This window comes from Hydra vulgaris, chromosome 15, assembly GCF_038396675.1.
Source record: "Hydra vulgaris chromosome 15, alternate assembly HydraT2T_AEP".
NCBI classification, from domain to species: Eukaryota; Metazoa; Cnidaria; class Hydrozoa; order Anthoathecata; family Hydridae; genus Hydra; species Hydra vulgaris.
The window spans coordinates 8,561,459-8,573,682 of record NC_088934.1 but is presented as its reverse complement, the minus strand read 5'-3'; the positions used below and the strand labels follow the sequence as shown (position 1 = coordinate 8,573,682).

The 12,224-nt window shown below is 29.7% G+C and overlaps 1 protein-coding gene across 2 annotated transcripts in view; it reads left to right on the top strand.

Moving 5' to 3' along the window:
• The window catches only part of LOC136072017 (piezo-type mechanosensitive ion channel component 2-like), a 169,344-nt gene that overhangs the window by 81,890 nt on the left and 75,230 nt on the right, over positions 1-12,224 (top strand). For both annotated transcript variants that reach the window (XR_010644242.1, XM_065819887.1), the window contains exon 14: positions 8,953-9,132. Coding sequence is in view for 1 of the 2 variants with exons in the window: in XM_065819887.1 (XP_065675959.1) it covers positions 8,953-9,132 (180 nt within the window). In the remaining variant the exon portion in view is untranslated. The remainder of the gene's footprint in view (positions 1-8,952; positions 9,133-12,224) is intronic.

Below are 12,224 nucleotides of genomic sequence, written 5' to 3'. Positions count from 1 at the left end.
TGCCATATTTCAGCAAGATAATGCTGCAATTCACACATCTAGGCCTTCTATGAAATGGTTTAAAGACCACAACATCCCGGTTCTCGAATGGCCAGCTTGTAGCCCGGACTTAAATCCAATCGAGAACGTGTGGGGAATGCTATCAAGAAAAGTTTATGATGCTAAAGCAGCCGGACACCAATTTAAAACTGTTACTGAGTGAAAGTGTAAAATCCTTGAAGCATGGTTTGAGTTGGATCAAACTACACTTCAACATGCACTCGAAAAGTACAAACAGGGACACTATCCATGTGCAACATGGCACTGTTAGTACTCTGATATTTTACATAAGTTGAAGGAATTAGCCTCTCTAAGAGCTGCCACAGAGTTTGGGAAACCTGACTACCAGCTGGCCTCAGAACCATGAAACTAAGTTTTAGAGTTGTACTTTTATTAGGAGATAATAGAATGAGTTGCTTAGTCATCAGCAACTCATTCTAATATCTCCTACACAAGCAAAACACATGCAATAAGTCAAGAAAATCCAGAATTTTACATCCTAAACTGGAAACAATGTATTATAAATGCATCTACACCAGCCTAATAGATGAAGAAGGGGTGCAAAGCTGGTCAACAGATAGAATCCCTTAAATACTAAATTATAAATAAATTAATATACTTGTTCATAAATGTACATTCTTCCTACACTTTGTTATTATAGTTTACATCTTTAAATGTAGTTATTCATAAGTCTATATTCTTCATATACTTTGTTTTTTTAGTGTACACCTTTAAATATTATTGTTCATAGACGTTCATTCGTCATACACTTTATTGTTTCACACCACTTTTACTCTCTTTTTTTTTATATTAATTTTTTTTTAGTTGAATCCATATCTGTACATGAAGAACCCAATGAATCAAATATTGTTAGTGGTAGTCCTAAAGAAGAAACTTCTTCCTTTAAAAAGTCAATTGTCTATGGCTTTACCTATATAAAAGAAGTTTTTAAGACTGGCATGAACTCGATAAAAAAAATACTAGTGGAGTCAATGAAAGGCAGAATTTTTGAGGTGATCCAGTGTAATGGAGGACATACCCATTACTAATTTCCATCTTTTAATGTCAAAAATATGACTGCGTCTATAGATATATTCCAATTAAAAAATGTACTTTTGTATATCAAACATACTCTCATGTTAATAAAGACACATAGAAAAATTTTTTTTGTGATTTTTATTCGCCCACAACACAACAATTATTTTGATAATAACTTGCATGCATATCAGTTGACAATTCATAGAAAAAAATTAAGACAAAGGACTTATGACAAACTTTATCTTTTATCAAATGGAATAAGACAAAGCAAAAAAATACCCATTGGCAAACATTGTTTGGTGGAATTTTAAGACCACCACGATCTATAGACTTGAGGTACTCACCAAACTTTACATAATAAAGTAATGTTTGATTGAACAAAATGTTTTCATTATATTCATTTCTACATACATAACCAGCAATATAAATCAAAGACATTTTGGTAGTATCGGAAATTGATGACTCTAGTTTTTCTAAATTGTCAAATATTTCACTACCTGCTTCACATAAAACATATGTACAAGAAGCACACTCATGACCTGAACTAAAATCAAAAGAATCTATGTCAATATTTAAAGATAACAACAGTGATGTGTGATTTATATGCAATTTTTCTATAACTTGTTGAACATTTATAAAGTAGGCACCTCCGGAACCTTGTCTCAATTTCCCAAATTCTTTTTCTAAGTGGTCGCTTGTAAACATATTAAGAAGAACATAATCATGGCTTGTTGCTAATAAATATTTACATAGCTCGACAATACCATAGTAAGTATGGTGAATTGATTTTGCAGTGTCATTAGATAACTGCTTCATTCTTTTGCCATTTTTACAACACATTTCAAGAGCCATATCACCAATCTGAAGTAGAGTATTAAGACGGCAATCATCAGGACTACAAATAGGTGCTTCTAATGGATCATTGTGTCTTACATCAGCTCCACAACCTTTCACATTCAAAATTTTCCACCAGGTTATAACTTTATTTATAAATATTGCAGTATCCTTAGAATTTGAAATTATTTGAAAATAGGTCAGCAAGGCATGATATGTCTTATCTGAAAAAACTTTAAGGCAAGTAGATACATTTTGCCTTTCAATTGACTTGGGAGCTATTGCAATTTCATTCAAGACTGACAATTTGACTAACTTTTCTGATTTAATTTGATATAAGCATTTAAGGTGCTCCCATTTAGCTGTTCTTTGAATACCATTATCACTGTACACTAGCTCCCCAGTTTTTTCTGTATGCCATAGATTCCTAATGTTTTTCAAAAGATGAACAAAGTCAAACAGTAAATACATCCCATCTTCCGTTTTCCAAGGTTTTTCTGGAATAGTATGATATAATTTAAAAAATGCTTGGTTTACACGATTACCATCACAGATAACAACTTTTACATCGCCAGATGATGATTTTATAAGTTTTATGCTGGAGTTTATTTGTTCAAACAGAAAATTTCAACTTAATTTTGAAATTGGAATCATTTTGTACAGAAATTTAGGACCACCTTTGAGACATACTATCATAATTCCCAAAACAGTTTTAGCCAATAAAGATGGATCATCTAAAGATTTACCAAACAATGTTATACCATGGTAAAGCATCATTTTTTTGACATATACTTCGTTGTGAATAATTATACAAATTTTTTGTTTTTCTTCAACGTTTTGGAAAACTGAGTCTAAGAAACTAGCATCATCAATTTTGCAAACTTTTGATGTTATGCGTGTCAAAGTACTAACTGAATGCAATTGAAAATCGTTTCTTAGTTTATTGTATTAAGCACGAGATGTTGAAAAATATTCAAAACTACATATAATTGTATCTAATTCATTTTTTTTTTTCCAATAAGTTTTGCAGACATAACTGATATTTGTTGCTGAATAATGTTTTTTTTATGATCTATTTCCATGACGTTTAAAAAATGTAGTATTTCCTCAAACTTTGACCAAGAATCAAAAATATTTATACGATTTTTACACAAACTTTTTATAAAACATTTTATTCCACAATGAAATGTTTCAAAATGTAAATTCTCAAAAATTTTAACAAGAAATAAAGGAATACCATCATAAAATGTAATAGATTGAACATTAATTGTTTTTTCAATCATATATGCTATTACTGAAACTGAAAAAACCTTGAGATTATTTAATAAAACATTTTTAAAATCAATATATGTTGCTGTATCAGCCAATAAAAAAGTGCTAAGTTCATCAGTACTAACATTTCTAACAATGCTTAAAGATTTCAATGATGTGCGATGACGTGGTAATGGAGTAGGTATTTGACTTGAAGGTATTCCTGACCATACAGATGGGGGCATTTTCGGTCTTTGGCTTCCTTGAACAGTAACTTTTTCAAAAACTGTTGGCCAATGTAATTGGCAAATAACAGTTTCATCTGAAACTAAAAGATTAGAATTTGGAATACTTTTTATCCAAATATTTCTTTGTTCTTTGTCTTTAGGAAAACGATAAACGTATTTTTTCAAAGCTTTTATTATTTTTGGTACTTTGGTAATTAGTTTTGCAGCCATATACACAACACTTTTTTGGCATCTATAAAGTATAATTATTTAAAAGAATATAAAAATATGCAAACCATAACATAAGATTTTCAAACACTTTTTTGTCAAATATAATAGATCACAACCCATATCAGACATAATAAATGTATATATATATATATATATATATATATATATATATATATATATATATATATATATATATATATATATATATACATACATGCATACATTTACATATATACATATATATATATATATATATATATATATATACATATATATATATATGTATATATATATATATACATATATATATATATATTTATATATATATATATATGTATATATATATATATATATATATTTATATATATTATATATAACGCGTACCACTCAAAGGAGTTTACAAGTAAGTAAAAATACAGTGTTTTAAAATTATTTACAAAAATTTATAATTTAAAAAACATTAATAATAAAAAAGTTATTGGAAATATAAAAGAATAGACAAGATTAAGTTGAAAAAGTTAAAAATTCTCTAGCAAGTTTTTCAATGTGAGCTTTTCACCTTCGCAAGTTTTAGAATATTAAAATAGGCCCCCAGTCACGACTTACGGTTGCGCGATGAATAGGCCTTCAGTATAGATCGCCTTGGTGTATATAAATATATATATATATGTGTATATATATATATATATATATATATATATATATATATATATATATATATATATATATATATATATATATATATATGTATATATATATATATATATATATATATATATATATATATATATATATATATATATATATATATATATATATATATACATTTATTGATAAATGTTGTATATTGCTGGAAATACAACTCTTGTCTGTTTAAGAGTGATCAATATCTTTTTGAAAAAAATCGATCAAATAATAATATTAAAATATTTTAAATGAGAAATTACAACTTTATAATGGAACTTGAAGTTTCATGCCATTCAGCAATCATCAGCCATATTATTCAAATATAAAATAAAAACCGTTATAAAAAATACAAATTTAGCGTTGCAACGGCATCTGACGTCAAGTGTACGTGATCCGATATTTGCTAATCGCCGGTATCAAAGTTAGAAAGTAAAAATTTTTTCCTATGTCTACAAGCAGAAACCAATTCACTTTTTTTATTAAGTAGTAAACCACTATCAAAATTCATAATAAAATATTTTTCACTGATGCAAAGGTTACACCTTTTTGTAGATGGATTATAAGATTGGCATCTTTTAATTATGCTCCACTTAATTATAGGCATGTTACCTGCGTCTTTGTGTTTCCAGATCTCTTTGGAAAGTTCTGTATCATTTCTATATCTGGTTGCATTAAATGATTTAAGGTGGTTTGCAAATCTGAGCTTGAAAGCGTTTTCACTGATACCGATGTAATATTTTTCCGTAAGACTGGGATTAGGTGATGATAAAGTGGCTTTATATACAACGTTTTTTGATAGACATTCGTTATTTAACGGGCATGCAGTTTTCTTAATGCAGTTGCAATTTATATCATTAGTGGTGAGTTTGTTGCGCAAAATTTGTTGGTTGTGTGAATTAATAATAGATCGAATATTTGGCATGCAGCTGTAACTAACTTTTATTGTGTTTCTGTTGAAAATTTTGTGGAGCTTATGATGTAATGGAAAATGTAAGTCAATTAAGTTTAAGAAAAGGTGTCCAATTTTTGTTACCACATTTTTACTGAAAGGGGGATTAAACCATATTATATTTCTTTTTCGTTTATTAGTATTAGAAGGATTTAGATTTGAATGATATTGGAGATTGGTGGGAAATCCAGACTTTTCTAATGCGTCTTTATAAATAGGAGCAGACTTTTGGAAAATTTTTTCGTTTGAAGAATTGGAAGATAATCTATGTTCAATTGAGGTTGGTAGTTGTTTTAAAATGCTTGGTGGATGGTTGGAACTAGCATGGATATAATTTAGCGTACTATCAGGTTTATGGTAAGGTTGAAAAGTGCAGTTATTAAGATCAAATGTAACATCAAGGTAGTTAACAACTTTCATATTAGATTGAATGGAAATACAGAGGTTGTATTGTTTAAATATTTGAGTAAAATGCTTCTTAATTTTTTCCATTTTTGGACCGCTTGCGTTTTTAAACACGGCTAGGCCATCGTCTCTATATAATCCAAAATCAGATTTTTTATAAAATTGCAAAATCCGGAAGAGAAGAAAAATACCAACTAACTCACACACTTCCGCTCCATCAAATGCACCCATGGTAACATCAAACAAACCACTTGATTTCTTAATCCAAACTTGATCATTGGTTAATAATAAAGACTTACGCGAGTGGAGAATTAAAGATTTATGATCAGAATCAATGGAAACGTATTGTTCTGCAAAGTTTATGGAGTCGATAAGTAGCTTTTCATTTATAGAAGGGTAAAAGTTAACGATGTCGAAAATAAGGAATTTATAAAAATGTTTGTCATTGATGTTTTTGAACCAATTTATTACATTTTGTGTACTATTCCACTGATTTAATTGCAAAATATTTCTTAGGTTGGTGATAATATCTGATAAAATATGCTTACTTATTCTACCAACTTCATTCTTAGCTGGGTTAATTAGACGAACAGTAGGATTGTTTAAAAAATTAGGTTTATGGTCTTTTAATGTAATGAAGCAATTTGAAGAACTGTTTATATTGATTTTTTTAAAAACGTCATGATTCTTTAGAATAGTTTTTCCTTCTTTATTAATGTGATCTTTTATAATAGGGTTGGTTTTTCTATAGTTAGATGTAGTAGCGTTCATTAACAACTTATTGTATTCGTCTTTTGATAATTTATACAAATTTGATGTTTTATCTGCGTAAGTGTAAGTATACGTTGATTTTCGAACAGAAGAAATGTCTTTTTTTAATTTATTTTGGAAGGCGCATTGAACCTTCCTAAACTGTATGTTCTTAATTAATTTGAATAAATCGCATTCAAACGCACGCATATCTTTAATTTGTTGTGGACAATGCGGTGTGTTAATAACATAAGAATTAAATTTGGTATAATTATTACTATTACTATTAATATCATTCATACCGTTAGACTGGTGATTTATGAAGAAAAACGCCTTCCATCGCATCCTTTTAATCAATATCTCAGTTTTTTCAAGCAATCGCAATTTGTATTCTTTATTTGATGGTATAGGTATATTTTTTATTGAATAATTGAAGTTAACTTTCTCCATTTTTAACGACTTGAGAAGAGTGCTCAACAGGAGGAGCAATAAATTTATTGATAATCGTTGATATTGATTATATATTGATTATACATTGATTTAATATTGATAGTCGTTTTATTATGAATTTTGATAGTGGTTTACTACTTAATAAAAAAAATGAATTGGTTTCTGCTTGTAGACATAGGAAAAAATTTTTACTTTCTAACTTTGATACCGGCGATTAGCAAATATCGGATCACGTACACTTGACGTCAGATGCCGTTGCAACGCTAAATTTGTATTTTTTATAACGGTTTTTATTTTATATTTGAATAATATGGCTGATGATTGCCGAATGGCATGAAACTTCAAGTTCCATTATAAAGTTGTATTTTCTCATTTAAAATATTTTAATATTATATATATATATATATATATATATATATATATATATATATATATATATATATATATATATATATATATATATATATATATATATATATATATATGTATATATGAATGTTTCTGAATGTTTTTAACAATGTAAACAATGTTTTTATTTTTAATTTTTTTAATAAAATGTTTTTATTATTAATTTTTTTTACTGTAAATCATGCGCGGAGTGTTGCTACATCAACTATCTTATAACCTGACTCACAAGGGAGTGCGGTTACATCAACTGACAAATAGCCTGACTTGCAAGGGAGTGCTGCTATATCAATTGACAAATAGCCTGACTCGCAACGGAGTGCTGCTACATCTACTATCTTTTAGCCTGATCCGCAAGGGAGTGCTGCTACATCGATTGAGGGTTTGGTTGGGGCAGGCAGTCTATCAATTAATAAAAAAAAAAATTCCGGTGTTGCATTTTAGTTTTTTACTTTTTGTCAACAAAATATGGAAAAAACTTTCTGACAACATATAAGAGTTCTATATATATATATAACCCCTAACTGGTTGTCAGAAAGTTTTTCCGTATTTTGTTGACAAAAAGTAAAAATTAAAATGCAAGACCGGAGTTTTTTTTTTTATTACTTGATAGACTGTCTGCCTCAACCTAACCCTCAGTCGATGTAGCAGCACTCCCTTGCGAGTCAGGCTATAAGATAGTCAATGTAGCAACACTTCGTGCATGATTTACAGTAAAAATAAATAAAAATAAAAACATTTTATTAAAAAAAAAAAAAAAAAAAAACATTGTTTATATTATTAAAAACATTCAGAATGTTTTTAAAAACATTCTGGTCAGTTAAATTTGCGTTTAAAAGACACAAATTTAATTGACCAGATTTTTATTAAAAATAATTAATTTGTAATTAATATAATGGTTTTTACTTTCTGACAACACGAGAATGTTGGACGAAAGTAATTAAAAGTGACGTATTTGTTAACAAAAGAATCAATTTTTACCTTCCGTACTCATAAATGCAACAAATTATATATATATATATATATATATATATATATATATATATATATATATATATATATATATATATATATATATATATATATATATATATATATATATACATCGTACATATTTATATATTACATATATATATATTTGTATATATATATATATATTAAAGAATAATAAAAGAAAAGATTGCTGCCCCATGCCAAACCTTCAGTCGATGTAGTGGCATTCTTGTGGCAACAGGCTTTAAGATAGTTGATGTATGTACTGAAGCCCCCAGCAGCATTCTGTTTCAGTGTGACATCAGAGATGTTTTCTAAACACATTCATAATTATACATATATATATTTATATATATATTTATTTATATATATATATATATATATATATATATATATATAATTATGAATGTGTGTTTAGATAAATGATATCACTCTCTGATGTAAGATCTCTGATGTCGTTTTTTTCTTTTTCTGAAAACACTATATAAATCTGTGTGCATGTATGTATGTATGTATGTATGTATGTATGTATGTATGTATGTATGTATGTATGTATGTATGTATGTATGTATGTATGTATGTATGTATGTATGTATGTAGAGTATATAACTGAAATTATAATTATTTTCTTTTTTTATATTTTATTGAATTTTTTATTTTTAATGACCTTGTTTGCATTTTTTTTTTAAATAGGTATCAGCTATCAATGCTGTATTTATTATAATGATAGGGTTGTCCATGCCAAGCAAAACATTACAATATATCATTAGCTTTATTATGATTGTATGGTCGTCACTAGTAGTTCTTGTATATATGGTTTACCAATTAGAGTTTGTTAAAGAAAATACACTTGAAAGAAATTGTACAAATTCAGTGAGTTATTTTAATTTCACATTTTATCACATGCCCCATTTGGCACAAATATACAAATAGTTGGATATTAAAAAGAACTATCTAGTGTTAAATAAATAATAAAAGTGTCTCCATCAGTTGTTTTTTTTTTTTTTTTGCATCCCTATAAGTAATAACTTATATGCAAAAAAAAAGTACATGCATTCACTAGCAATAACGATACTTACAAAGAAACATGCATGTATAGACCGATGTCTCGCTTGTGGCTAGGTCAGGATTATTTTATTTTTATTTTATTTGCATGAAATGTTACTAATGATATCATATTGAAATCACCATTTGTGGGGGGTTTTAGTACATTGAATGAAGGAGTCAATGGTTAGTCCCACTTGTTTGAAATTAAGTTATAAATTTAAAAAGCCGAAGAGGCTGCATTTGTTTTTCTTTTTTAAATTGTATTTGTTATAAGTTGTTTTTACATGTTATTAATGCAACCTTATTTTAAATTCATAATTTTAATGAGTTTACCTACATTTAACTAAATTTAACAAGAAAACTATTTTAAGCCAAAATAAAGTTTCATGATTGGAAATATTTAAAACCAACAAATTATGAAAGTTATAAAATCTAAAATTTTTCTAGAAAGTGAGTGACCATAAAATTTTACTAGAAAGTGAGCAACCATAAAATTTTACTAGAAAGTGAGCGACCTTAAAATTTTACAGAATGTAATATATACCACAATGTAATTATAACAGCTCTGGAGAACACTTCTGCAAGGCTATAACAGGTATGTTGTCCAGGCCACAAGCTGTAGAAGAGTCTAAGCAGGAAATCACTTTAGATACAGAAGCTGGAGTGATATGAATGTCAAGCTATGGATCAACCTGTTTGACGGCTATATCAGGTAGAACGCAACTAGTGTAATTGGAAGAGGATATTGATGAAAAGTTCTTAGCAAATAATTCAGCTTTGTCTTTAGGTGAAGTAACAAAGTCTGAATCATACAAGAGAGGTGGAATTGCAGATTTGCCCTTATTATTGATACTATTATGGATCCTCCAGAAGTCACGAGAGCCTAATTTTTGTGAGGAAATACGAGATTTCATGACCTGAGAATAGCAGGCTTTGACGTTAGACAAAACCTTTAACAATGGTTTCAAGCAGTAATAAACATCTATTTTCAGGAGAATTGTATTGCTGATAGATATAGAAGTAATGGTTTCGATTGGAAATTGCAGCAGCACAATGTGAGGAATACCATGGAGAAGAGTGAGGCTTGACCTGGAATCGTTGAGAGGGAATAAAAGATTCCATGCCAGCCTGAATCCAAGAAGTTATGTAAGAAGCACATTTGTCAACAGGAAGATGAAAGATTTCTACCCAAGGGCCATCACAAAGAAAATCACGGAAAGAATCCCAGTCAGCTTTAAGGTAGTTGTAAGAGGTACGATGATAGGGGGATTCAGGTGATAAAGAAGAATGAGATAATAGTTTTAGAGAGATCAAACTGTGATCAGAAGCACCTAAGGGTGAATGTGGAGAAACTGAGCACTGACTAGGATCAGAAACAAGACATACGTCGAGTAGAGAAGCTAAATGATTCGGGTTGTCTGGAAAGCGAGTTGGAAAGTTGACTATTTAAGTTAAGGATTGAGAAAGGCAAAAGTTGTGGGCTTTAATGCCTGCAGAATCACTGACACTATAGCCAAGCCATTCAGAGTGGTGAGCATTAAAGTCACCAACAACAACTATATTAACTGTTGGATAACGAGAGAGGGCTTGGTCAATATGATCAGAAATGACATCAAAAAGAGTGCATTCTTGAGATGAAGGAGAGCGATATAGAACGAAGAAAAAGGCAATAGAGTGAAGCGGTGCTAAACGAAAGCACATGAAAGAATAGTCTGTGGATTCAAACCAAGTTTCCCAACAAATGAGTGAATTCTTACGAGTGTAAATGCCCTGACCAAGCATGTGACTATTGGAATAACGAATTAAAGTAAGGTAACCATCAACACTAAGATCATGAGATGAGACAGCTGAACTCAAATCAGTCTTACAAAGAGCAAGTAGGTCTTGTGAACTTTGCAAGAGATAAGACTCAACAGAAAAAAAGTTACTTCGAAGACCAAGAATATTAGTGAATGATAGGTTTAGAGAACTTAGTAATGATGATGGTTTTATAGTTTTTGGTACTTTATTTTTAAATTTGTTAAAAAACTTGACGCATAGATAGTACTTAGTACACTGTTTAATAGCACAAGCAAGTGCTTCATTATTTTCATTAGTGCATAATTATTATTAATAAACCCTTAGCCGTAACAAAAGGGCTTCAAATGTGGCCTTGGCAATGCACACCAAAAGTACAAACAGAGACACCATCCATGCACAACATGGCACTGTTAATACTTTTATATTTTTCAGCTGTTGATGGAATCAGCCTCTTTGAGAGCTACCACAGAGTTTGGGAAACCTGACTACTAGCCAGCCTCAGAACCATAAAACTGAGTTTTAGAGCTGTACCCTCATTAGGTGATAATAGAATGAGTTGCTTAGTCATAAAAACAGAGACACAAGCAAAGCCCATGCAATTAAGTCAAGAAGATCCAGCATTCAACATCCTAAACTGGAAACAATGTATTAAAAATACATCTGCGCCAGCCTAATGATGAAGAAGGGGTGAAGGTTAAGAAGGGGTGCGAGGCTAGTCAACAGATAGAATCTGTTTACCGCTTAAGTCTTTGCCTAGGAGGCCTTCTACAAGACAGTAGTCGGATGCATTTAACATCTGCCCAAGATGAGTATTTTTGTTGAGACACCATCTCTAGCCTTTACTCAACCAAAAGCCCCAAGGCAGGGGGTGTTTTAAGTCGGAGTTGGCATCTCTTAGCCTTTGCCTAAAAAGGCGTATCCTACAAGGTAGCAGGACATGAAGCAGATTGTACTGGGTTACATGTTACCAGTAGCATGATAACCTAACTTGACAAATAATTTAGTTTATAAGATCTTTAGATCTTATCATTTTTTGTCGGAAAATATTGCGCACTTGAATAGATTTTATAATTCCTTTTGTAATCCATGGTTTGAATCGATGTTTGACGTTTATATAA